The sequence below is a fragment of the Aquarana catesbeiana genome, linkage group LG01 (genome assembly GCF_042186555.1).
Source record: "Aquarana catesbeiana isolate 2022-GZ linkage group LG01, ASM4218655v1, whole genome shotgun sequence".
Classification (NCBI taxonomy): domain Eukaryota; kingdom Metazoa; phylum Chordata; class Amphibia; order Anura; family Ranidae; genus Aquarana; species Aquarana catesbeiana.
The window spans coordinates 478,707,268-478,735,178 of record NC_133324.1 but is presented as its reverse complement, the minus strand read 5'-3'; the positions used below and the strand labels follow the sequence as shown (position 1 = coordinate 478,735,178).

At 42.4% G+C, this 27,911-nt stretch overlaps 1 protein-coding gene across 2 annotated transcripts in view; it reads right to left on the bottom strand.

The window, feature by feature from the left end:
- ECPAS (Ecm29 proteasome adaptor and scaffold) overlaps window positions 1-27,911 on the bottom strand; it is a 185,067-nt gene that overhangs the window by 91,154 nt on the left and 66,002 nt on the right. For both annotated transcript variants that reach the window (XM_073591496.1, XM_073591490.1), the window contains exons 12-16: window positions 14,131-14,180; window positions 13,976-14,042; window positions 10,080-10,202; window positions 9,428-9,531; window positions 4,600-4,720 (exon numbers count right to left, since the gene is read on the bottom strand). In XM_073591496.1, the coding sequence (XP_073447597.1) occupies window positions 4,600-4,720; window positions 9,428-9,531; window positions 10,080-10,202; window positions 13,976-14,042; window positions 14,131-14,180 (465 nt within the window). The remainder of the gene's footprint in view (window positions 1-4,599; window positions 4,721-9,427; window positions 9,532-10,079; window positions 10,203-13,975; window positions 14,043-14,130; window positions 14,181-27,911) is intronic.

Here is a 27,911-nt window from a genome sequence, read left to right as displayed (position 1 = left end):
TTGCTCCGTCAAATGACGGAGCGATCACATGTAAACAAACCGGCATCATGTCATGACGCTGGTTCCTCCCTCCCCTCTGTGTACCGATCGGTACAGAGGGGGAAGGATGGGATGGCAGCAGCGCTGTGGGCTGGATGTGTAGTGCCCACAGCACTGCTCAGTGACAAATACAGTCACATCCATGGATCCATCCATCCATGCTCAGCCATCCCCCGCACTGCTCCGCAATACCCCGCAATGCCCTGCACTGCCCCGCAATGCCCTGCACTGCCCAGCCATACCCTGCAATACCCAGCCATACCCTGCAATACTCGGTGATACCCAGCCATACTTTGCCATACCCAGCCATACTTTGCCATACCCAGCCATGCTCGACCGTACTAGGCCTCTGCATGTGGCCAGGCTGTGGAAGTCTCACACATGTGGTATCGCCTTACTCAGGAGGAGTAGGAGAATCTATTTTGGGGTGTCATTTTTGGTAAGTACATGCTGTGTGTTAAAAATATTGTATAAATGGACAACTTTGTGTTAAAAAAAATGCGTTTTAACCACTTCCCGCCCGCCGTCCGTCATACGACATCCTTGACTTTGTGCGGGGATATCTGAATGATGCCTGCAGCTACAGGCATAAATTCAGATATCAGCTTTTTCAGCTGGCGATTCCCTACACCATAAGAATGATCATAGCAGCTGTTCCGCTGCTTGATCGTTCTTACGGGAGGCGAGAGGGGACGTCCCCCCCTCAGGTGCTTCTACCGACTCACCGCTACGATCAAAGCCAGGATCTTTTTTTTTTTTTTATTTTTCTATTTCAGGCTTCCCAGCCTAGAGGTGAGATGTGGGGTCTTATTGACCCCATATCTCACTGTAAAGAGGACCTGTCATGCCATATTCCTATTACAAGGGATGTTTACATTCCTTGTAATAGGAATAAAAGTGATCAAAATATGAATTTTTTGGAAATAAGCGTCAAACTAAAATAAAGTAAAATGAATAAAAAAAAAAAAATTACATTTATTTCCCTGTGTGCTCACATGCAGAAGCGAACGCATACGTAAGTCCCGCCCACATAGGAAAATGATGTTCAAACCACACATGTGAGGTATCGCTGCGAACGTTAGAGCGAGGGCAATAATTTTGGCCCTAGACCTCCTCTGTAACTCAGAACATGTAACCAGTAAAAATTTTTAAAGCATCGCCTATGGGGATTTTTAAGTAGCGAAGTTTGTCACCATTTCACAAGCGTGTGCAATTTTGAAGGGTGACATGTTGGGTATCTATTTACTCGGCATAACTTCATCTTTCACATTATGCAAAAACATTGGGCTAAGTTTACTGTTTTGTTTTTTTTTAAAGCACAAAACTTTTTTTTTCCAAAAAAAGCGTTCGAAAAATTGCTGCGCAAATACCGTGCGAGATAAAAAGTTGCAACGACCGGAATTGTATTCTCTAGGGTCTTTGATAAAAAAACATATATAATATTTTAGGGTTCTATGTAATTTTCTAGCAAATAAATGATGATTTTTACATGTAAGAGAGAAATGTCAGAATTGGCCTGGGTGCTCCAGACTGCCTGAAGGTGCTCCGTGCATGTTGGGCCTCTGTATGTGGCCACGCTGTGTAAAAGTCTCACATATGTGGTATCGCCACACTCGGGAGTAATAGCAGAATGTGTTTTGGGGTGTAATTTGTGGTATGCATATGCTGTGTGTGAGAAATAACCTGCTAATATGACAATTTTGTGGGAAAAAAAAAATCTTGATTTTGCAAAGAATTGTGGGAAAAAATGACAACTTCATAAAACTCATCATGCATCTTTCTAAATACTTTGGAATGTCTTCTTTCCAAAAAGGGGTCATTTGGGGGGTATTTGTACTTTTCTGGTATGTTAGGGTCTCAAGAAATGAGATGTCAGTAATTCAGGTGTGATCAATTTTCAGATATTGGCACCATAGCTTTTGGACTCTATAACTTTCACAAAGACCAAATAATATACACCAATTTGGGTTATTTTTACCAAAGATATGTAGCGGTATAAATTTTGAAGAAAAAATTACTAATTTGCAAAATTTTATAACAGAAACGAAGAAAAATGCATTTTTTTTTTTACAGAATTTTCGGTCTTTTTTCTTTTATAGCGCAAAAAATAAAGAACCCAGCGGTGAATAAATACCACCAAAAGAAAGCTCTATTTGTGTGAAAAAATGGACAAAAATTTCATTTGGGTACAGTGTTGCATGACTAATTGTCATTCAAAATGTGAGAGCACCGAAAGCTGAAAATTGGTCTGGTTATTAAGGGGGTTTAAGTGCCCAGTGGTCAAGTGGTTAAAGGAATATTTCATTTTTATTGCTTCACTTTAAGCATTATTAAAATCACTGCTCCCGAAAAAACTGCCATTTTTAAAACTTTTTTTTGCATTGATACATGTCCCCTGGGGCAGGACCCATGTCCCCAAACACTTTTTATGACAATAACTTGCATATAAGCCTTTAAAACGAGCACTTTTGATTTTTCATGTTCGTGTACCATAGACTTTAACGTTGTTCATCGGAATTTTTTGCCTGTTCGGATGTTCTTGGGCGAACCGAACCGGGGAGTGTTTGGCTCTTCCTTATCTAATATATGGGTTATGAACCAAAGATGAGAGCACATCTAGTCTGCTGAGCACAGTTGGTGGCAGAGTGTGGATTGAAAACACAGTGAAAGTGACTGCACATAATTGTTTTTATGTTATAAAAACACAGACTTTGTGAATACAGTTGAAAAAGTATAGGCAGGATATGGACACATGAGAAATGTTTTTTACTTCTTCTGTACAAGTTTTTACACAAATAATCTTAGCAATAAATATTTTGCTTGGGGTGTTAGGGTATCACAATATACAGTATATGGTTTGTTGCACTGAAGTAGCGATGCACTAAATATGGAACTATACATATTCTACATATACACCCCTGCGGGGTAACTCCAACCTTCCCCATATTTATACTATCCCAGATCCAGCTCTTTGGGCCAGACGCAGAATCACACTGCTAAAACATATAATGCCACGGGGCTCCTCATTACCCTTTAATATGCACCGAGATGCCTTCCGGCTTCTCAATACTATGTTTTTTTGGTTCCTACAGCTTCACTACGCAGCTACCTCATCTTATTACTCTGATATCTGACCCGGTAGAATCGCTACTATCCTGTGCTGACTTGCCTAAACCGTTATCTGCATTTTATTCTCAATTATCGCCCTTGACCTTACCTAAAGTACCAAATGGTTTGTTGATATTCCCACTTTGACAGATGACGATTAGGAAGACTACTTGCTCCAATTTCTGAAGATCATGATTTCCTCCAGGGATCGGTTTCTTCAACTGAAATTATTACACTGAGTATGTTACAACCCCCCAGCGTCTGCCTACCCATATAGCACAGGACTCCCGATACTTGCTTTAGATGTGGGCTTGATACTGGCTCCTACTATGTTTTCTGGCACTGCCCTAAGCTACAACGCTACTGGAAAGGAGTGGTAGACACTATTAACATGGGTGAGTAACCTTTCCCTTGATCCAGCTCTGTGGTTGTTGGGCCTTGTGGAGGTCGTAGTGCCCACTAAACATGAAAGACTCTGTTCTACTCTGCTTTCTACGCAAGAAGGGAAATTCTCCTGCAGTGGAAATCCCCTGTGCCCCCTACAGTAAGTGACTGGAAAGCTGCTATTAACAATACACTCCCCTTACATAAACTCACCTATTCTAGTAGGAATTGCCCCCAAAAGTTTGATAAAATCTGGGAGTTGTTGGGTTGATGCACAGGGTATTACTGTACAACAACTGTGTATGCTACAAGCTTAAAGAGACGGATTTGCTGTTTTTTTTTTCTTTATTATGTGTGTGTCTGTACACTCTGCAGTGTTTAATAAAAACTTTTACTGGTAAAAGAAAAAAACTTGGAATTATACGTTTCATGTGGCATAAAGTGTGAGCTGTTAGACAAATTGAAAATAGTATTTAAAGTATAGTATAGCAGCATGGGAGAGATTTTGAGATTTAACACCAGACTAAAAACTATTTTCAGCCACTTGTCTCTAATTTTCAAATTAAATTTTGTGCTGGCAGCACAGGGCCTGGAAGGTTGTGGTGATCACTGTGGTAGTGGCACAACCACAAGAGATGGTCGTTTTCCACAGCAGTTCCTCAGGTTTGAGATATGCACATACTTACATTGGTCTAAGCTGGACCAATGTAATTATGCAATAAAGGTCATACCCAGCATTCAGCTATAAAGGCAGTGCATATATTTTAGAAACACAAGGACACAAGGCCATCCTGGGCAATTTTGTCTACTTGCTTTAGGAGGTTTTGTTTACTTAATTTTTTTTTTCAAAATCATAATGTGTATTACAAATGAAAATACAAAATATCCGGCCTGAAGTCAAATGTGATATTCAAGATAAATCCCCAGAACATTCAGAAAAAAAATGTGCAGGGAGTGCTGTAATTCGTAGCAATCATTTTCCAGTCTTTAGTTTACTATTGTGGGCACTGCATACATAGCAGTACAAATTCTAGTCCATGTACCACCAATGCAGGCCAGTACAGTTACCTTTTCTACTATGTGGCTGACCATCACTGGAAAAGAGGGAAGTTTTGGTGAAGAAACATCTTTATCCCCAACAGAAAATGACCTGAGTGCTCTCTGTGCTTCTCCATAGACCTCTTCTCGTCTATAGAAAACAAAAAAGTAGAAATAGTACTAAATTTCACAATTTTATCATAATTGTTCTTTCAAAGTTATGACAGGCATCATAAACATCCAGGTTTCCCCAAGAACAACAATTAATGACGTAGTGACATTAAATTCAAAATACAATGCAAAATCTGATTGAAATGCGATGTTACCACATGAAAGCTTTAATAAAAGATCTACTAAAGAATACATCACTTAACCTGTCATAAACCCCAGCAAAATCATTGAAGCACAGAGGCAAAGACACATTGCTACTGCAGCACCTTCGTTCACCAGCTTATGCTTAAAGTGATTGTATGTAAAGTCTAGTTTTTTTTTTTCTTTAGAAATAACAAAACATGTCATACTTGCCTGCTCTGGGCAGTGAATTGGCACAGAGCAGCCCAGATCCTCCTCTACTAGAGTCCCTCTTTGGTGCTTCTGGCCCCTCCCTCCAGTCAAGTGCCCCTACAGCAAGCAGCTTGCTATGGGGGCACTCGAGCCGAGCCAAAGCTTCCTGTGTCCATTGAGACACGGAGCCTCGGTTTGGCACTGCCCCCTCTCTCCTGATTGACAGCAGCAGGAGCCAATGGCACCACTGCGGTGTCTCAGCCAATCAGGAGGCACTCATGCACATCACTGGAGAGAGATGGGGCTCAGGCAAGTATCAGGGGGCTGCTACACACAAAAGGTTTATCTTAATGCATACAATGCATTACGATAAAAAACCTTCTCCCTTTGCAACCACTTTAAAAATGTGTAAACTCCCACTAAGTGTTCGTTCACACTAGCAAGCCATGCAGAACACGTGGCCACTGGCCACTGGCCACTAGTGTGTACTGGGAGACTAAAGCCTAGTACACATGATCAGAAAATCGGATGAAAAATACTGCTTTTGAAGTGATCTACGATAATCTAGTTGTTACTACACAGCTTTGGAGAGCCGATCAGGACAGTTCATCCGACAAACACAATTTTTTCTCATACGATACCAGATCGTACGATTTTCATCCCCTCTTAGCCTCCTACTCACCAGAAAATAATGGACCCTCAGATTTTTAGTCTGGGGATCAGACAGGCTTGTATCTGGAGGTGGGAGTGCCACAAAGCTTTAAGGTATCCTTAGTTTTACCCTCCAGGTTGTTGCTAGGAATGAGCTTCATGTTTGGGTCGAACATGAGTTTGACTCAAACACTGGCTGTTCACCGAATAGCGAACAATTTAGGGTGTTCGCGGCAAATTTGAAAGCCGCGGAACACCCTTTAAAAGTCTATGGGAGAAATCAAAAGTGCTAATTTTAAAGGTTAATATGCATGTCATTGTCATAAAAATTGTTTGGGGACCTGGGTCCTGCCCCAGGTGACACGTATCAATGCAAAAAAAAGTTTTAAAAAACTGACGTTTTTTCGGTAGCAGCGATTTTAATAATGCTTAAAGTGAAACAATAAAAGTGTAATATTCCTTTAAATTTCGTACCTGAGGGGGGGGGCAAAGTATGCCTGTAAAGTGACGCATGCTTCCCGTGTTTAGAACAGTCTGACAGCAAAATTACATTTCTAAAGGAAAAAAAGTCATTTAAAAAGTACTCGCGGCTATAATGAATTGTTGGTCCGGCAATACACATAAAAGTTCATTGATAAAAACGGCATGGGATTCCCCCACAGGGGAACCCCGAACCAAAATTAAAAAAAAAAAAAAAAAAAAAAAAAACAACGTGTGGGGGTCCCCCCAAATTCCATACCAGGCCCTTTAGGTCTGGTATGGATATTAAGGGGAACCCCGCTGCAAAACGAAAAAAAAACAAACAAAAAAAAAATGGCGTGGGAGTCAACAAGGGGAACCCCAGATCCCGCCCCCCTCCCTGTGAAATGGTAATGGGGTACAAATGTACACCTACCATTTCACAAAAAAAGTGTCAAAAATGTTAAAAAAGACAAGAGACGGTTTTTGACAATTCCTTTATTAATGTCTTCTTCTTTCATCTTCATTCCGTTTTCTTCCTCCATCTTGTTCTTCCCCCGCTTCTTCCTCTGATCCTCTGCTTCTTCCTTCGGTCTTCTCGTCCGCATCTTCCTCCGGCTTCTTCTTCCCCGCTTCGTTCTTCAGACGATTTGCATCCACGGGAGGTTCCCGCTGTGTGACGCTTCTGTTCTTCTGACAGCCCCCTCTGACACCCGTGGTGTCAGAGGGGGCGAGGTCACCCGTTACATAACCGGGTGACCCCACCCCCTCTGACATCACAGGGAAAGCCATAGGGAAGTCCCCGTGCATCAGAGGGGGGCGGGGTCACTGGGTGGCCCTGCCCTCAGTTATATAAGAACTGTCAGGAGAACAGAAGTGTCACACTGAGGGAACCTCCCATGGATAGGGATCGTCCGGAGAACAAAGCGGGGAAGAAGAAGTCGGAGGATAAGCCGCCCACATGCCCCCGCAACCACCGGGCAAGGGTTGCAGGGATGAGGCCCTTCTCCCCATCAACATGGGGACATCCTCCCCATGTTGAGGGCATGTGGCCTGGTTGGGTTCAGGAGAGGGGGGGGCGCTCTCTCGTCCCCCCCTCTTTTCCTGCGGCTTGCCAGGTTGCGTGCTCGGATAAGGGTCTGTTATGGATTTTTAGGGGGACCCTCACGCCATTTTTTTTTTTTATTTTGGATCGGGGTTCCCCTTAAAATCCATACCAGACCTAAAGGGTCTGGTATGGATTTTGAGGGGGACCCCACGCCTTTTTTTTTTATATTTTGGCATAGGGGTCCCCTTAATATCCATACCAGACCTGAAGGGCCTGGTATTGAATTTGGGGGGACCCCCACGCATTTTTAAAAAAAAATTTGGTTTGGGGTTCCCCTTAATGTTCATACCAGACCCAAAAGGGCCTGGCAATGCACCGTGGGGGGAATGCCAGGCCGTTTTTTCCAATTACTTTTGTGAGTATTGCAGAGAAATTCATTATAGCAGCCGGCGCTACCGCTAGTACTTTTAAATGACTTTTTTTTTCCCTTTAGAAATGTCATTTTGCTCTCGGACTGTTGTAAACACGGGAAACATGCGCCACTTTACAGGCATACTATAGACACCCCCCAGGTACAAAATTTAAAGGAATATTTCACTTTTATTGTTTCACTTTAAGCATGATTAAAATCACTGCTCCCGAAAAAACAGCCGTTTTTAAAACTTATTTTGCATTGATACATGTCCCCTGGGGCAGGACCCGGGTCCCCAAACACTTTTTATGACAATAACTTGCATATTAACCCTTAAAATTAGCACTTTTGATTATTCATGTTCGTGTCCCATGGACGTTAACGGTGTTTGCGTGTTCGAACAAATTATTTGCGTGTTCGAACAAATTTTTTGCCTGTTCGCATGTTCTGCTGCCAACCGAACCGGGGGGGCGTTTGGCCCATCCTTAGTTGCTGCTTAATAAATCAGCTTGAATTCCACCAGGCTCAACAAAGAGAGAAGGTATACATAGTGAAGTACTATTTGAAAGGTTTATTAGTGGCATTAAAATCTGCTTACAAACTGCCAGGAACAAACAGGCGTGATGCCGCATATACACAAGCAGAATTTCCGACAGAAAGAGTCCGATGGGAGCTTTCCATCGTATATTCCGACCGTGTGTATGCCCCGTTGGACTTTTTCCTTTAAAAATTCAGATGGACTTACTATTGGAAAAATCGCTCGTCTGTAAGCTGTTCTGACGCACCAAAAACTACGCATGCTCTGAAGCAAGTACGAGACGGAAGCTATTGACTACTGGCTATTGAACTTCCATTTTCTAGTCCCGTCGTACGTGTTGTAGGACACCGCGTTCTGGACGGTCGGAATTTGGTGTGAACGTGTGTATGCAAGACAGCCTGAGCAGAATTCCATCGGAATAACCTTCAGAGTTTATTCCGACGGCAAAACTGGTTGTGTGTGTACAGGGCATTAGAAATAATAACAAATGGCTCTTCCGGGTTTGCTGCAGCTCAGAATGTTTTTTTTTTTTTTTTTTTTTACAGACTGTGGAGAGTTGGTTGGTTGCGGAGGATAAGAAGGGAGTGTGGCACACTACACGGCACATTTATTTGGAGCACCAAACACTGTATAAGAGTTAATGCATGGACTACTTTGTTTCAGTTCATGCCACAGCACTGTGGTGTGGACTGATAGTATAAGAAACAAGTCATTTTGCCTGGTCTGTGTGTTGAAGCTGCACTGGAAATAGCTGCCAGCGTAGCCTCGACGCATCTGGGGTGAAAGACCTCTTAAAAGAAAAGCTGCTAAAGGGTTTGGTAGATTTCTATTAAACAATTTTAAACAGAATTTTTTTAAAGGGCCCCCTGCAATTTTTTTTACAATTCAACTAGCTAATTTGCAGTAAAATAAATTTTATATACACACTATAATTGCTCGATTCCAAGCCACCTCTGTGTGCTCATATGATATACTAATATATATATATGCTAATATATATATATATATTAATATATATATATATATATATATATATATATATATATATATATATACACTAATATATATATATATATATATATATATATATATATATATATATATATATATATATATATATATATATATATATACACACACACACATACACACACATATACATACACACACAAACCTGCCCAAACAAAAATATAAGTTATTTGTAAAAAAAATAAAAAAAAATTAAAAAAAAGTGAATAAATCTTACGGGTCTCCTGCCGATAGCAACAGCAAGTATCTGGAAGGTATGTGGTCAGGGGCAAAAACACTGCTTGCAAATTTCACAGCTACTTGTCGAACTTGAACTTCTGGCTAAAAAAAAAAAAAAAAATACAAAATGGAGAATAAAGTAGTTTAAGTGCATTTCAAAGTCTGCTAAGAGCCAACGGGACATAAAATGGACTATATTGGAAATTCAGGGATAATTCACATTTCAAACTTTTTAAAGGAAACCTGTACCAAGAGGCGTGCACAGGGTGTGCCACTGCTGATCTTTTTCTAAGAATAGAAGTTGCTATACTGTTTGTGGCTTCAAAATTTTTGCTAGTCACTAACCCATAACAAGCATGCAGATTGCAAAGTCAAACTGAAATGACAACTTCTGATCTGCATACTTGTTCTGGGCCACTGCAGCAATAGTATTACCATGAGAGATAAACATCTATAATTTTCAGAAGGACAGGCCACTAACTGAATACTACATAGCTCTTTGGATGCATGGTTATCTTTAAAGGATTGGATTTTAAACATTGACTGTTTATTTGCATTTGTGTCATCCTCAAAATTACTGCCAGAACTTCACCAAAAGACAACTAGGTAACATATATAATGTTGTAGAAAGCGTGACAATGAGCCCTTACCTTCACCAAATATGATCCAACCAGTGCTTCCATTAGCGTTAGCTGAGCACCTTCCAAGTTTGTATAAGCTCCAACCATCATAGATAGGGCCTCCTGTATTGAAAGCCTCACATCCATTTCCTCCTACAAATTGTAAATGAAACTATTTGCAGTTTTGAAATACATTCATAAATAAGAGGACTTAAAACAATTTTAGGATAAATTCCAATCAAACAGGAAGGCAACTGACAGCGTCACAATCAATCATAACCAGTTAGTAAGTAGAACAACATGAAGAACTACAATAAAAATCGAATTTTGTTTTTAGACCAGTTCTGTTGAAAATCCATTCAAATTCCTTTTCCACTGCACGCAGAGATACATGCAATCAACACATGTGTGATAATGCAAAACAAATATTACAAACATACCTAAAAATACCACTGCGCTAAAAAATACTAATCCAATTGTAAAAATAGGTTTATTCCTCAATAGGGCAACACGTTTTATGTTCTAAAACAAAGCATTGATAAAATAGCATTACAAAATCAAGTACCCCTGTGGCAGGTCAGTCGGCCTTCATCTGGCCCTGTTTAAAATTGTGGATGGGAGATTATACTGTTAGGCCCCTTTAGTTTTTAAGGGCGGACATGATCGACCCATCTATTGTCTTCTATGGAGCTGCGGGTGTCAACGGACATAACCTGCTGACATCTCATCTGATCCTATCTGCTCAAAACAGGCAGACCCCATCCATTAATAAGATCGGGTGACCGTAGGGTGTAAATTGACAGGCTGCCTGTTTACATCCAACAGCCCATAGAGGTGAGCGGGCTGTATCTGTCTGCTCTGTATAAGCGGACATGGACAAGCCATCCACCTGCTCAGTAAGGATTAGCGGACAGATTCCCCGCAGAGTTGGGGAGTCCACTTCATTTGAAAGGGGCCTAAGCTTGTCTGAACTATTGTGTATAGATCTATGTATTTTGGTTAATGCAGAAAAAAGGGAATTTACACACATATTAACACAAAAAAAAAAACAGGTAAAATAAAATTTGAGTTACGTATAATCCCATCTACTCTGTAAGGTTCCAGTTTTTTTTAGATGAAGTGAAGAAATCGCAGAGAAAGGTGTGGGACCTGTGTCCTATACTGTTCTCCAGGAAAAGGAATTTACAGGTATTCTTAGATCATGGGACATCCTCAAACAATAAAAAGCGAGGGATGGGCAAAACCCCCCCCCAAAAAAAACAGCCAAATTGCAGCAACAGGTCTACCAGTAGAAAAAGACTGGTCAACTAACCTGAACACAGACAACAGCAGGGTGTTAATGACTCAGTGGATTTAACAATGCCTTTTGGGTTAGTCTCTAGATTAAGTGCTTTTGGAAAACTGTGGCCCACTGTACTACTGATCACTTGTTATCAAATGTTATTCCTTTAATTCTGACCTTGGCGATCCTTGGTGTTCTGAATGTGCATGGAGCCAAGATCACGGTGGGCAGTAGAAAGCCATTTTGTCTTTGGAGGAGAGAAAAGCGATTCTTCATAAATGAATGTATCCTGAACTGACTTTTCCTGAATATTATCCCACCAACTCTAACAAAGTAAAGATTATACAGAACTTTGCCTTGACCTCCTGGTTTACTATTAGAACCCTTTCTAATGACCCTCCCAAGCCCCCTAAAGCCTTCTCTGGAATGGTTCTCTTTGCATTCCTTTTGTGTGCTCCATACAGATGGTTGGCCACTGCTTTTTTTTTTGTGTGTGGTTTCCTGTGAAAAAGTGTCCCATTGTTCTTTACTAGATTCTTTCGTGTTTTCATACTGGAATGCTACTCATGCAATTTGCTTCTTAACTTCAAAATCAATTTTCAAGAAAAAAAACATCTGCCAACCACTGAGTAATATTAAAAGCTCCAAATACACAGTGGATTTCGACGTCGACTATATACTATTCAGCCTGCAGCTACTGGTCATTTACTACTGCTGGGCGGTAGTAAAACCCAATGCTATAAGCCCAGTGCTATACTTATAGTCACAATTCCTGATGTCACACTGCAGGAAGCAGGACAAGAAGAGTGGCTCAATGTAAAAGTTAAAGTATAACTAAAGGCAAAACCTTTTTTTTTTTGTTTTGAATAGAGGGGAGATGGATTAGAACACTTGTCAGATTTAATTGCTTTCTGTGTCCCCATTGGGGAGATTCACCCTCTCTACATGTCCTGTTTACCATTAGCATTGAAAGAGAAAGTAAAAGTAAAAGAAAATCCCATATTTTGGGTTGTCCCTGGAAAAGTAATAGAGGGGAAATCTTTCAAAGGGGACACCAGTTCTGGTGACTAGGGGGTCCCCAAGAAATTCCCTTAATTTGCAGATTTCCTCTTACTTCCCGTTTGGCTTTGGGACAGGATGTGAAGGGAAATCTCCCAACAGGAAAAAGAGGGCAGAAATAAACCTTACAGGGGTTATAACCCTCCCCTTACTCTAACCAAAATGAAAAAAAAAAAAAGTTTTGCCTATAGTTCTACTTTAAAGTTATTCCCTGCGCACTGATGCAAAGTTTTTCTCTGAGCAACAATGCAAAGTTTTTCCCTACGTACCAAAGTAACTTTTTACTGAGCACCAATGCAAAGTTAAAGGTTTGCACTAAACACCAACACAAGTAGTGTTTTTGTAACTGTCATGTTGATATTTAGTTTGCAACCCTGTTTTATATTTTATTAGCGTTTGTTATATTTACATTATTATTGCTATATCTAAAACTCTCTGTTGACACTAATGTTTCACAATCTGTAGATGAGAAAGTGATTTCAGATGTTCCCTGAGATCTTAACATGTTTCCAGGGGTTCTTTGAGGGTAAAATGGGTGAAAATTGCTGATCCAGACAGACAATTAGACATGCATACTTAAAAGTCATTTCACAATCAATTTCCATTCTCCCAAGTCCAGCCCATGCATATAGCTACCATGTTTGTGGAATAGTGAACACTACCATCCAGAATCTAGAGAATAAATATTATGTAAAATACATAATGCGAGACAGACCCCACATGTGACACCTTTAATAGCAAAGTACTGTAAAAAATTGCCAAAATTAATTTTTACCAAACATTTTGCATGTTCTGTGTTAACATTTTTACTGTATTTAGATAATATAGTTAGTTTTTGTTTGTTTGAAATTAAATCTAGGTATTTATCCACATTAACATTTCTTAAGGACCCAAAACACACTTTTGATATGCAGTGCATCATCACAATGCATGTTGCAGTGCCAATCATTTTAGTGGCACCCCAACGCGCTAAAGTAGTACAGCTCTGTTGTACATGCATTCTAGCCCACCACTGTGCACTGTAACTCACTACCATACTTTGTGGTGCACTAAAACTGAAAAATGCTGCAAGTCTGTACTTGTATATTCTGCAAAACACAATAAAAGCAAAGTATGAACTGGCCCTAAATCCGTTTTTTCCACTTCCAAATTATGCGGGACAAGAATGAACTTTATGCTGGCAAATGGCATTTTTGTCACCTATGAGCTCTTCCTTAGACCTCTTAATTTAAGACATAGGGATTGACCAGTCACACCTTTATAATAGTCTATTCATATATAACCGCACTGGGTGCATTTCCGATTGAAAAAGTAATTATGCCAGTATTGACCTTTAGCTACACTGTAGACGAGACCCAGGATGGCACCTGCAGGCAGAATGGTGGGCACCCTTTGTATTTGCAAGTGAAAATGTATCTATCTTATGTTAAGTTGAATAATCAAAATCTGAGACAATGCATAGGATTTCATAGAACAACCCTGAGAAACTTTTTCACTAACTCAAACATTAAAAGATTTTCATATTGCCTTTACTGGTGCCATACATCTTCCTCCTCGCTGACTAAGTAACACGTCTGTTACTTACCTTCCGCAAAGCTTCAAAAAACTGCTGCACTAAAGCAAGGTCCTTGGTGAAAAGCTGAGGCATTCGACTACAATAGAGAAAAAAGCAATAGTCAAATATATATGCTTTGCTATAAAATCTGGCAATATAAAATCACTTTATTTGAAGGAACATACCCAGAGAGTTTACCAACACCACTATAAGCCATTGACAGCAACTTTGGATCCTAAAAATAACAATAAAATGGTAATGTCAAGTCCAGTAAGAAAACAGAATTTCTGACCACAAAGTCCTGCAGCAGTTGAATGCCATTTTTGTCTAAAGACTGGGACTTTCAGTTCCAGGTTTATTTTGATCATAAAACCATGTACGGGGTTCTTTCACCTCTTGTTCCATCTACCATGCCCCCAGAGAGACCTCAAATACACTGTGCCAGGAAGTGTTCAAATCCACTTGACACGTCCCTCCTATTTAGCTCTATGAAATCTGTAGTGATATCTGCGCACTGCAACGCAAGTGCAAGAACCTATTATACAGGGTTTTATTATTTTTTGCAATTTTTCACTTACAGCTTTCAGGAGATACTAAAAGTCTATGCTCGTGATCTTGGCCCACTGGTACAGCAAGAGAAATGTAATCGCAGCTTAGTGTACATTGTTGAGGGGACTGTGAGCAGGAGAGACATTGCTATTAATACCTGCCTGCTTGTAATATTTATAAAGGCATTATATACCATCTTACCTGTTTACCTGTTTTTGACGATAAGATGTGCATTGATCATGTAACTGCATGGTGTCATTTGCAGCCCTGTACAGCTGATAGTACAGTAAATCTTCACATTAATTTATCAGTGATTTATGTGTGTAGAAATGCAGCACGAGGCATGCAGCATAGCACAGCACCGGATAATGTATGCCTTCTGTCTGCAGTGTGAGAACTGCATTTTCCTGTGAGGAAACTATATTCCCCACAATCCCTGGGTCTCTCAATCTAGTGCTCTGCAGCCGAGAGCTAGCTGCACCTTAATTAGATCTGCCAGCCGCAAACAGGCAAAGCAGTCACAGAATCACAGAGAGCTCACCGATATAGCTTAAAAGGAGAAGTATGGCTAAAGCTTTTTTGGCCATACTTCTATTATGGATCACAGGAGTGCAGTTCATTCTGCACGCCTGTAACCGTTTTTCAGTCAACAGCGGGCTGAAGCCCGGTGTAGGCTGACATCTCTTAGCCGGTTCAGGCTTGGGAAAAACCCTGACCATATGGTCGGTATCTACCCAGAAGCCTGGATCAGCACATGGCTCAGCCTCTCAGCGATCCACTGAGAGCCTGAGCCAGCCTCTCTCGCCCCCTCCACAGCCCAGCGCTCCTGTAAGCACTGGAGGGAGACGGGGGGGGGGGGGGGGGGGAACGACGACTAAGTAATTAGCGGTGTTTCAGATCTGGAAGGGGACAGATGCAGCATCGGATCAATGCTGCATTCACCTAGGCGAGTATAGAGTTTTGGGGTTTTTTTTTTTTTTTTTTTAAATCCCAAACTTCTCTTAAGATTTTTTTTTTTTTTTTTATTATTACATTAGCACTCCCACTTTGATGCGACACAGAGCAAATGACAATGCATGCACTGGATGTAATGTCCTGGAACAAGTTGTCTTGTTCCTTAGAGTAGCAAAACATGGACACAGGGAATTGATCAGCCATAACATCTGAACCCATCTTTACAAGGTAAAGCAAACAAACAGCACAGGGAATATAACTACACCATTACCTAAACCAGTGTACAATGTGTTTTCATTTGACTTACGTTCTGCTTTAACACAACAGAGTTGCTTGCAATGGTCAGCTTCTATTTGTAAAACCTTTATCCCAAATGGGGGGGAAACTGTTGCTATAACTGCTTAAAGCGGAGTTCCACACAAAAATGGAACTTCCGCTTTTCGGAACCCTCCCCCCCTCCGGTGTCACATTTGGCACCTTTCAGGGGGAGGGGGGTGCAGATACCTGTCTAAGACAGGTATTTGCACCCACTTCCGGCATAGACTCCCATGGGAGTCTACACCTCTTCCCGTCCCCACCGCGCTGTCTCCTGGGAAACACACAGCTCCCGGGAGAGAGCGGGGACCACTTGGGATGCGCAGCGCGACTCGCGCAGTAGGGAACCGGGAAGTGAAGCCGCAACGCTTCACTTCCTGATTCCCTCACCTAGGATGGCGGCGGCAACTTCCGAGAACTGAGCGGGTTCTCGGCGTCGCCTGCCGACATCGCTGGACCCTGGGACAGGTAAGTGGCCATGTATTAAAAGTCAGCAGCTGCAGTATTTGTAGCTGCTGGCTTTTAATAAATTTTTTTTTTGGCGGTGTGGGTGGACCCCCACTTTAAAAGAGAAGTATGAACAAAGCTTTTTTGGCCATACTTCTCTTCTGGGTCACAGGAGTACGCCAAGGCTTGCCATACAGGATTGATTTTCTTTCATTCAACCAGCAAGTTGAACGAAAAAAAAATTAATCGATTCTCCCATCCACACATTTAAGGTGGATGGGTCCCTCCCGCGGAGCCAGTGTTTTCTGACAGCAGGGAGACTTCGCCATCAGAATAGAGATGGTACTAAACTGTATGGTTATTCCTGCGCTACCATGTAGCACAGGAGTAGTTAAAGGAACAAAACACCAAATATGGGTCAAACCAAGCCCATAATAAATACCAGTAATAAAAGAAGGATAGGGTTGGTGCTGCGCTGTTCCAAAAAGAGTAGAAAAAAGAAAAAAAAAAAAAGTGCTGCTAAAAGGTAGTAGTACAAATGAAGATAAAATAAATGGATGGTATCAATACACCAAAATAAAGAAATATAGGACTACTGTGAACTTCTATAAAACAGTACGTGCAATGTGATATAACACAATATGCTGCTAAAGGTAGTAGTACAAAAGTAGGTGGAATAAATAAATGGATGGTGTCAATAAGCATAAAAATCCAAAATACAGAGATATAGGACTACTGTAATAAAACTCCTATAGTCTGTGCAATGTGATACAAGACAATATTGGGTGATAATGCCAAAGTGCAACGTGCAAAAGTAAACTGATATTAACACTAAGCTAAATATACATATATATGGCATATCCAAAAACTGAATAGACTGTGCAAGTAAGCAAGCAAAAAATGTGCAAAATCAGCAATAGCAATCTTCCTGTGCAAAAAACTTGTGCAAAGTACAAACAGTGTGCAGCATACATGAAATTGTGTCAACTGCAAAAAATAAACAAAAAAAAAAAAAATAAAGATATAAAAAAAAAGAAAAATAAAAACCGCCGCCTATAGCCTGCAACACTAATTGAGCAAAAGTTTTCCCAACAGGCTGGTTGTACAGAAGTCGATCGAGAGATTGATTTTTGTACAAGCGGCCTGCATATAGATGGGTCGAAAAGTGTCTTGTTTCTGCATTATCAAGCAAAATTTTGATCCATCTATGGCCAGCTTAACCTTTGCTCTCCTGTGACCCAGAATCAGTTGACAGCAGTCTAAACCCCACTAATCGGCTGACATCACAAAGCCGCTCCAGACTCTGGAAGGATCCCGACCACTCCCTAGCCAAGCACTTCAATGACCAATAACAGCTCTCAGCTCCCCGTTGTCAGAGAACCATGATCATGTGATCACTCGTTCTCAAGCTTTCAGCTCGTGGGGGAAAGCTGGAGCACCAGACTGATGCTACAGCATGAAGGCGAGTATGTGTATTTATTTTTTATTCCCATACTTCTTTAAAAAGGATTAGCTGGAGTTTAGAGTTTTTTTTAAGCGTAAAAATTTAAGTTACACCCAATCACTTAAAAAACCTCCCCCCGCCCAGAAAAAAAAAAAAAAAGAAGATTCTCACCCCCACATAAATGAACGTAAATGCCTACATCGGGGGCACTACGCAAAAAAGTAGATTGCTATACACGTTATATATCGCCGCGCACTTCAAAGTGAGATGAATAATTCTAGACCCATTATTCACAGTTACATAGTTGGTAAGCTTGACTAAAGACAACAGTCCATCCAGTTCAACCTGTGTAAAAATTCAAGTTAGACTTACCGGTAACTTGTTTTCCTTGAGTCTTTCAGGACAGCACTTGAGAGAGTGACTCCTCCCCTTGCCAACAGGAAACACCTCTTCCACCAAACTTTAAAAGGAGGCTCCTTTCCACACATTGTCAGTAGTAGTAGAGAACCTCCGGCCCCAAACTGGAACACATAATCGAGATATGATTAGTCACAGTATATATATATAAAAAAACAATAGGGCGGGATGCTGCTGTCCTGAAAGACTCAAGGAAAACAAGTTACCGGTAAGTCTAACTTGAATTTTCCCTTATCGTCTTTCAGGACAGCACTTGAGAGGATAATAGAGACTTACCCCCCTAGGGAGGGACCACAGCCTGCAGAACCTTTCTGCCAAAAGCCTGATCACCTGCTGATAGGAGATCCAGTCTGTAATGACGGACAAACGTTAAGTAGCTTGACCACATAGCCGCCTTACAAATCTGATCTGGGGTGGTACCAGCTCTTTCTGCCCATGTAGTGGCCTGGGCTCTTGTTGAATGAGCCCTAATTCCCAGCGGGGAAGATAAACCCATTTGAGAATAGGCTACAGAAATAGCTGTCTTAAGCCATCTAGCCAATGATGCTTTTGATGCTTGTTGGCCTTTCTTGTTTCCAGAAAAAAGAACAAATAATGAATCTGAAACTCTAAACCCTCCTGTTACTTCCAAATACTGTAATAGGATACGTCTTACGTCTAAATTGTGAAACTGCTCTTCCTTTGCACCCGAAGGGTTAGCAGAAAAGGTTGGTAGAGTAATCTCCTGAGACCTGTTACTAAAGCTTGCCACTTTTGGCAAAAACCCCGGATCTACTTTAAGGACAACTCTATCAGGAAAAACTGACAAAAAAGGCTCTTTTACTGATAGGGCGTGCAGTTTACTAATCCTTCTTGCTGAAGTAATTGCGAGCAGAAAAATAGTCTTCAAAGTTAAATTCTTTAGGGATATGGCCTGTAAAGGCTCAAATGGTTCTTTTGCCAGAGCCTGCAGAACCACTGAGAGATCCCAATTTGGGAAATGCTTCACCGGTACCGGTCTCGACCTGGAAAGTGCTTTGAAAAATCTCATGATCAGAGTTTCTGAAGATAAGGATCTCTCCAGATAAACTCCCAAGGCAGCCACCTGCACCTTAAGAGTGCTGACCGCCAGATTCTTGTCTGCACCTTTTTGCAAAAATTCCAGCACTGAAACTAGGTCTTTAACCCCCCTATGTTCTGAATGACAGAAAGAAACATAGACTTTCCATACTTTGGCGTAAATATCCCTGGTTACCTTTTTCCTACTGGAAAGCAACGTAGCAGTTAAACGTTCTGAAAAGCCTTTGCTTCTCATTAATTGCTCCTCAGATACCAGGCAGTGAGCTTTAACCTGCCTACCTCTGGATGAAGCACTGGCCCCTGAATCAACAGATCCTGACTGAGCGGGAGATGCCAACATGGTTTGATTGCCAACTGCAGAATCGTGGAAAACCAAGCTCTCTTTGGCCAATACAGAGTAATCAAAATGATTGATACTCTCTCTTTCAGTATTTTCCTCAACACTAGAGGGATTAATCGGAATGGAGGAAAAGCAAACCCTAGGTGAAAATCCCACGGATGTGCCAGAGCATCTATCCCGAGAGTAAATGTCTCTCTGAAGGGAGAAAAAATTCGGGAGCTGCGTGTTTTGTTTTGAAGCAAACAGATCTACCTGCGGAAGGCCCCAAACACTGGTGATTAATGCAAACACCTTCCTGTTCAGACTCCACTCTGATTCCTGAACTTTTTGTCGGCTCAGATAATCCGCTACTTCGTTCAATGTGCCTTTTAGATGGACTGCGGATAGAGATAGTAAGTGGTTCTCCGCCCACTCCAGAATCTCTACTGACAGTAAGTGAAGGGCCCTGCTTCTTGTGCCTCCCTGTATGTTCAGGTAGGCTATGGCCGTGCCATTGTCCGACAAAATCTGGACATGGCAACCTATGAGGTTTTAAGAGAAGAAAGCTAATGCTAGGGCAACTGCCTTCAGCTCTCTCCAATTTGAGGATCTTTGGGCCTCGAACTGGGACCATGTTCCCTGCGCTAAGGCCTGACCCATGTTGGCCCCCCATCCCTGCAAACTGGCGTCTATTGTGACCACTTTCCCGGTCGGAAAAGACCAAAGAAGACCTCTTTGCAGTACCACCTGACTTTTCTACCACCAAAGTGAACGTTTGACTCTGGTGGGAATCTTTACTTTTGTATCCAAACTCTCCGTCCTGTGGTTCCATGTCCTTAGAAGGAACCTCTGGAGAGTCCTGAAATGCAGCCTTGCCCATTGGATGGCTGGCATTGAAGAGGTTAATGTCCCCAGAGCCGACATAACCTTTCGGACTGAAATCAGTTGATTTGTTTGTAGTGCCGTTATTACCCTTTGGACCTTGATCTTTTTCTCTTCTGGGAGAAAAATCTTTTGCTCCACTGAATCTATCAAATAACCCAGAAACAGTACTTGCTGAGCTGGGATGAAATTTGATTTTTGAACATTCACTATCCACCCTAGTGACTCCAAATGACTGCGGGATTTGTTCAAATCCTCTTGCAACTTTTCCCTGGATGGGGCAAAAAAGAGGAGGTCGTCCAGATATGGAATTACCGCAATCCCCTGGAGTCGAAGAGGGGCGAGAGCTTCCGCCATTATCTTCGTAAAAATACGAGGAGCTGACGACAGGCCGAAGGGAAGGGCCCTGAACTGAAGATGTATAATCTCCTTGCCCATATTCACCGCAAACCTCAGGAACTTCTGGGACTGAGGTGCTACAGGAATATGAAGATAAGCATCCCTCAGATCGATTGATGCCATAAAACAATCTTTTGTCAGAATGTTTCTGACCGTGAAAATTGGGTCCATACAAAACTTTTTGTATAGGACTGACTTGTTCAGGGGTTTTAGGTTGAGGATAAGACGGAAGTTTCCGGATGGTTTTCTTATCAGAAAGATGTGTGAATAGAAACCCTGACCCTGTTCTTCTGGGGATACTGGTATCACTACCCTCTGGTGCCTCAGATCCTTTAAAAGGTTCTTCATGGCCAGAGCCTTTGTTAGATCCCTTGGTAGGTTTGTTACAAAGAATCTTTCTGGCGGGCGATCCGAAAACTCTATCCTGTAACCTTGGGACAGCATGTCCAAAATATATAGACTTTCTGTCATGCTGGCCCAAAGGGGAAGGAAACTTTGAAGCCTTCCCCCCACTGGTACGCACAAGTCATTGTGCTTTACCGGAGGCTGCAGGAGGATGGAAAAGGACATTTCCTTTGCCTTTACCCTTCTGCGATGCCCAATTTTTTCTTTTCTCCTGGGGTTTGGTTTGTTCTTGAGCTCTTTGGGAACGAAAAAACCGTTTAACTGGCTGCTTTTTCTTTTTGGTGGGAAAAGACTTCTTCTTATCAGCAGTTCTATCTAGAACCGCATCTAAATCAGGTCCAAAAAGCAAGTCACCCAGGAACGGTATCCCACACAGCTTGTTTTTGGATGCCGCGTCCCCCAGCCAAGTTTTCAACCACAGAGCCCTTCTGGCTGAGTTGGCTAGGGCAGCAGATCTAGCTGTCATTTTAATTGATTCCGCTGAAGCATCAGATATAAATGCGACAGCGGCAGACAGAGTTGAAAATGAATCCAAAATTTCTTGTTTTGGTGAGTCTGCTGAGATATGGGCCTTAAGTTGCTCTAACCAGAACTCCATATTTCTGGATACCATTGTAGTTGCCATAGTAGGTTTAAGATTTCCCATGATGGATTGCCAAGCCCTCTTTAGTAGCTGGTCCATCCTTTTATCCATGGGATCTCTCAACACCCCCATGTCCTCGAATGCCAAATCTGTAGACCTCGAGACCTGGGAAAACGCGGCATCTAGTTTGGGATTTTTGTTCCAAACCGCCGCTGGATCTTCATCAAAAGGGAAACGCCTTTTTAAGGCTTTGGGAAAGAAAGGTTTTCTCTCTGGCTCTGCCCACTCTTTCTTAATAGCTTCAGAAATCACAGAGTGTACTGGGAAATTGCGATTTTTGTGCTCGCTAAGCCCTGCATACATTTTATCATGCAGAGATAACTCCTTTCTTTCCTCCTCCAGACCCAGTGTGGTATAGATTGCTTTTAACAGGCCATCTACCTGTTCTAAAGACAATTTAAATCCTGAAGGTAAATTTTCTCCTTCCTCACCCTCATCAGAATCCTCAGATTGAGAGGGGGAATGTCCCTCTGGGGTAGGAGATGCCTCAGTCTCCATCGCCGGGACTATAAGTGAGCCTTGGGAGGACTGTGAGGTAGTAGGCTGACTCAGGGATGGGTTTGCTAGGGAAGAGCGAAATGACTGAATAGTCGCATCAAGTTCCTTTTTAACCGATGCAATCAAGTCGCTGCAAGCGGAAGAAGCTTCTTCTTTAACTAGCAAATCAATACAAGCTTGATATAACGTCTTCTTCCATCCTTCAGGTAGCTTGGATTTACATGAAGGACATTTTCTTTTTGCCACTGGATCAGAGCTCTTGGCCTGCCATGAGACAAAAGAAGAAACCATCCCAGTGAGACAACCTGTCCTATACCCAAGGATGCTCACCACAGGTGCACAGTAAGAGCTAACTGCTTTATGTGCCCAGACAGGCCCCTGCCACCGGGGGGGGGGGAGATAGAGAGAGAGAGAGAGACCCCACAGTACAAGGAAGACAGTATACAACTGCACCTTACCTGGGCCTTGCTGGTGCCTGTGCCTGTCCCACTCGCTGCCGCCATCGATTCCATCGAGGAGCGCTTGCTGTGTTTGTGTGGCTAAACGCCGGTTCCGGACTCCAATAGCGCCAGTGCGCCAGACCAGAACCGCTAAATAAGCACCAGCCCCGTTCCTCCCCTTTCCCTCTGCGATTTCCGGCGGAAATGACGCCGCACGCCTGTTCCGTGGGCGCCGCCCCCTCCGGATGCCTCACTTCCGGCGGATGGAGCCCCGCTGCCATCCCCAAGATGGCGGCGGTGCAATAAGCAACAGGCGGTGGACCTGAGAAAAAAATATAGTAAACGGCCACCGCCTGTCTTGCCGCCGCCTAGGAGCGATGCCCACGACAGTCGGACTCACCCTGAGCCCATATGAAGAGGGAGAGGGAGCCCAGCCAGCAGCACTTCACCTCAGCTGTGGAATGGGAGGAACAGCTCTCATGAGGTAAAAAAGTGTTTGATGGAAATCCAGGAAAACTGAGCTCCCAGGACAGCACCTGAGAGCCCTGACTTCCCACGAAGTGTTCCCTCCGGAGGAAACACAAAAACTGACAATGTGTGGAAAGGAGCCTCCTTTTAAAGTTTGGTGGAAGAGGTGTTTCCTGTTGGCAAGGGGAGGAGTCACTCTCTCAAGTGCTGTCCTGAAAGACGATAAGGGAAAAAAATCATTTCCCATACCCCCTTAAAGCGGAGGTCCGCTGAAAAAAAAAAAAAAAAAAAAATTAAAAGCCAGCAGCTACAAATACTGCAGCTGCTGACTTTTAATATATGGACACTTACCTGTCCAGGGTGCCCGCGATGTCGGCAGCCGAAGCCGATCCGTCCTTCGGCTCTCGGCTGCTGCCGCCGCCATCCTCGGTAAGAGAATAAGGAAGTGAAGCCGTGCGGCTTCACTTCCTGGTTCCCTACTGCGCATGCACGAGTCGCGCAGTGCGCCCTCTCAGGTCCCTGCTGTGTTCTGTCTCACACAGAATACAGCGGGGGAGGACGGGGTAGGCGCCGGAAGTGGCATAGGTCACCACAAGCACCGCGGTGATCTATGCCAGGAAGTGGGAGCAAATACCTGTATTAGATAGGTATCTGCTCCCTCCTCCCCCTGAAAGGTGCCAAATGTGACACCAGAGGGGGGGGAGGAATCCAAAAAGTGGAAGTTCCATTTTTGGGTGGAACTCCACTTTAAATTGTTTTCATTAAGATGCACGTCCAAGAGTCTTTTAAAACTATCCATACTTCCTGTCGACACCCATTATGGACGAGTTTACCACATCCTTACTGCCACGACAGTGAAAAACCCCCTATGCAGCTTAAGGTTAAACCGCTTCTCTTCCAGTCTCACCGTGTGGCCCAGTGTCCCCTTACACTCCCTGGGACTAAAACGTTTCATACTTATGCTGGGATCACCGTTTGAGATAATTGTATATTGCAATCATATCTCCTCTCAAGCGTCTCTTCGCCAGGGAGAATAAAATTTAGCACTTGTAGTCGTTACTCATTATTGAGGTCCTCCAGTCCGCATATTAATTTAGTTGCCCTTCTCTGGACTCTCTCCAAATCCAGCACATCATTTCTGGAGGATTGGTGACCAGAACTGGAAGGAATACTCCAGATGCAGAGAAACCAGAGTTTTATAAAGTGACAGCATAATCATCTTCTCTCTGAAGTAAATTCCCTTTTTAATACATGCCAATATTCTGCTGGCTTTGGTAGGCGCAGGTTGACACTGCATGCTATTGCTCAGTCTAGGACCCCTAGATCCTTTTCCAACCTGGAATCTCCTAGGGATTCTCCCCCTAAAGAGTAACTTGCTTTTATATTTCTACCCCCAAGTGCATTACCTTACATTTTTCAATGTTAAACTTCATTTGCCATGTATTGGCCCACTCCATTAATTTATTCAGGTCCTCTTGTAAAAGTTTCTATATCCTGCCGTGTTATTGCCCTTCTTATTTTTGTGTCGTAAGCAAACACAGAGATCAAGCTATTTATCTCATCCTCCATCATTTCTGAATAAATTAAATTAAACAGAATTGGTCCCAGGAGAGAGCCCTGGGGTACCCCACTACCACACTAGACCATTCGTTATTTATCACAACCCTTTGAACATGCCCCCATAGCCAGTTTTCTATCCAGGTAAATACCCTATGGTCCATGCTTACAGACCTCAGCTTGTAGATTAAGTGATTGTGGGGGACTATATCAAATGCCAGATATACCACATCCACCAGCCTACCTTTGTCCAGATGGCAGCTCACTTCCTTGTAGAATGTTAATAGGTTGACCTTTCTTAAAGCCATGCTGGTTACTGCTAATTATACTGTTCATCAGCAAATTCTTGGATATAGTCCCTTATCATCCTCTTAAATAGTTTACAAACTACCGACGTTAGACTGACAGGCCTATAGTTTCCAGGAACAGATCTCTGCCTTTTTTGAATATTGGTACCACGTGGGCTTTTCGACAATTTTTAAAAGTGACACAATTTTTTTTTTTTTTTTAAAGTGTAAAAATAAAATCATGTAGAATAAATAATAAAAATATATATATATTTTTTTTTAACCCCCCCCCCCCTCTCAACAAGCTTGCGCACAGAAGCGAACGCATACGCGAGTAGCGCCCACATATGTAAACGGTGGTCAAACCACACATGTGAGGTATCGCCGCAATCGTTAGAGCGAGAGCAATAATTCTAGCCCTTGACCTCCTCTGTAACGCAAAACATGCAACCTGTAGAATTTTTTAAATGTCGCCTATGGAGATTTTTGAGGGTAAAAGTTTGACGCCATTCCACGAGCGGGCGCAATTTTGAAGCGTGACATGTTGGGTATCAATTTACTCGGCGTAACATTATCTTTCACAATATAAAAAAAAATGTGCTAACTTTACTGTTGTCTTATTTTTTTTATTAAAAAAGTGAATTTTTAAAAAAAAAAGCACGCTTGTAAGACCGCTGCGCAAATACGGTGTGAAAAAAAGTATTGCAATGACCGCCATTTTATTCTCTAGAGTGTTATAAAAAAAATATATATAATGCTTGGGGGTTGTAAGTAATTTTCTAGCAAAAAAACCTGTTTTAAACATGTAAAACACCTGAATTCCAAAACGAGGCTGGTCCTTAAGTGGTTAATATATTCCTAAAACATTACCATTTTTCCTCGGTGTTCAATGTTCCAAGGATTTGGTCCCACTTAAATATCCAGCAGCATTAATCGCAGTTTAGAAAAGTTGGCTCTTTCGAAATTTTACTGTTTTTGTACTCCCCTCGTGCCTCCCTTTCCTATGATTTATGTGGAATGTAATAATCCTGTGGTCGCTAGTTCCCAAGTTGTCCCATATTTCCACATCTGCAATCAGATCTCTATCATTTGTAAATAAAATATCTACCGTTGCTCCTAGTTGGGGAATCTACCAATTGGGACATGAAGCTGTCCTGTGGAACATTTAAGAAATGGCGGGCCTTCAAAGAGTGGGCTGTCCCTTCCCCCCAGTCAATGTCGGGATAGTTGAAGGCCCCCATTATAATGACATTTCCCGGTCTTGCTGCCAATTTTAATTGTGAAAGGAGATCCAACTCCTCCTCTTTCCTCAGGTTAGGGGATCTGTAACATACCCCCACTAGTAATTACTCGCTTACTTACACCCATATGGACTCAACCTCCCCCTTTGCCCCATCACAGAGATATATATCTCTTTCTAACACCCCCCCCCTCCCCACCCACCCTCACTGTCCCTCTGATACAAGGAATACCCCCTGGATGTTTGCCAGCCAGTCATGTGAGCTGTCAAACCAAAGTTTCTGATATTCCCATGAAGTCCACATCCTCCTCGTGTAGTAGCAGCTCCAGTTCCTCCATTTTATTGACTAGGCTCCTGGCATTTGTGAACATTCCCCCGAGTTTTGTATTGGTGCATACTTTTTTTCCATATGATTTCTCAGGCTTCGTTTTTGATTTGGCAACTCATTTACCCCGAGATTAGATGTTATGGATATCATTAGTGTCTCCACTATTCCCCTCTGTCCTATTCTCACTGCCGGTTATCGCTTCCTCTAAATACCTAGTTTAAAAGCCCCTTCGAATTTGTGGCCATCTTTCTTCCCAATGGAGCCCTACCATCCCAATTAAGATGCTGCCCGTCCTTACTAAAGAGCTGGTAACCGACTGCGAACTCAGCCCAGTTCTCCAGGAACCCGAAACGTTCTTTCCTACACCAGTTCCTCAGCCACTTGTTAAATTCCCTAATCTCCTGCTGCCTCTCTAGGTGTGGCTCGAGGCACAGGTAGTTGTGACAGACCTAGCTGGGACAGGGGCTTTTGTAGATAACTGGGAGACCTTTGTTTTAGCCCCCATGTCCCTCTTATGTGTAAGTCACCCCGTGTCTATTAGGGGCACAGGGTGACCAAGCAAATGGGACAGTAATATTTATCCACAATATCTCCCAGGAAATATACAAAGAATATTCCTGGTTTATTTGATTCTGAACTATACGTGTTGTAAAGTGAAAGAGCTAATCACATTGGCCTCTGTACAATGCAGGAGATGGATAGTCTGCTACTGGGGGCTCCTGCTATTGTGTGAAGGAGTACTGTGTTTATACTGATAATGTGGATTGTGTCTTCTGAGCTAGAAGACAGCAAGTCTGACCTGAAAGGTCAGACTTCTGATTCATTTAGGCTGGTTAAATGATTAGTTAATTAACCAGAAACATAAATTAACATGAGCTACAGTTGTATTGTTACGGTAATATATTTAGAAGAGGGAATCTCCTTCTCAAGTGTATAAAAGATTGTATTCTTGTTCTAATAAACAGTTCTATTTCTGGTGAGCTCCAAAACTGGTGTTGCCTGGTTCTTGGGGTTACTATAGCCAGATCCATTGGTCTCGTGTTCCAGAACTTAGAAAGAGATATACTGACGGAAGCACTCAAGCGGAGTGTGGGACGTTCCATTTTCAGATAAAACTACCTTGGAGGTCGTCCCTCAATCTATTCCCTAAGATCATTTTTTAGGATTCTCCACCTTCCACTCACTTTGTCATTGGTGCCAAAGTGTACCATAACAGCTGGGTCCTCTCCAGCACCACCCAATAATCTGTCCACCCGATCCGCAATGTCCCGAACCCGAGTGCCCGGTAAACACTGTTCGGCCACCACGGTCTTTT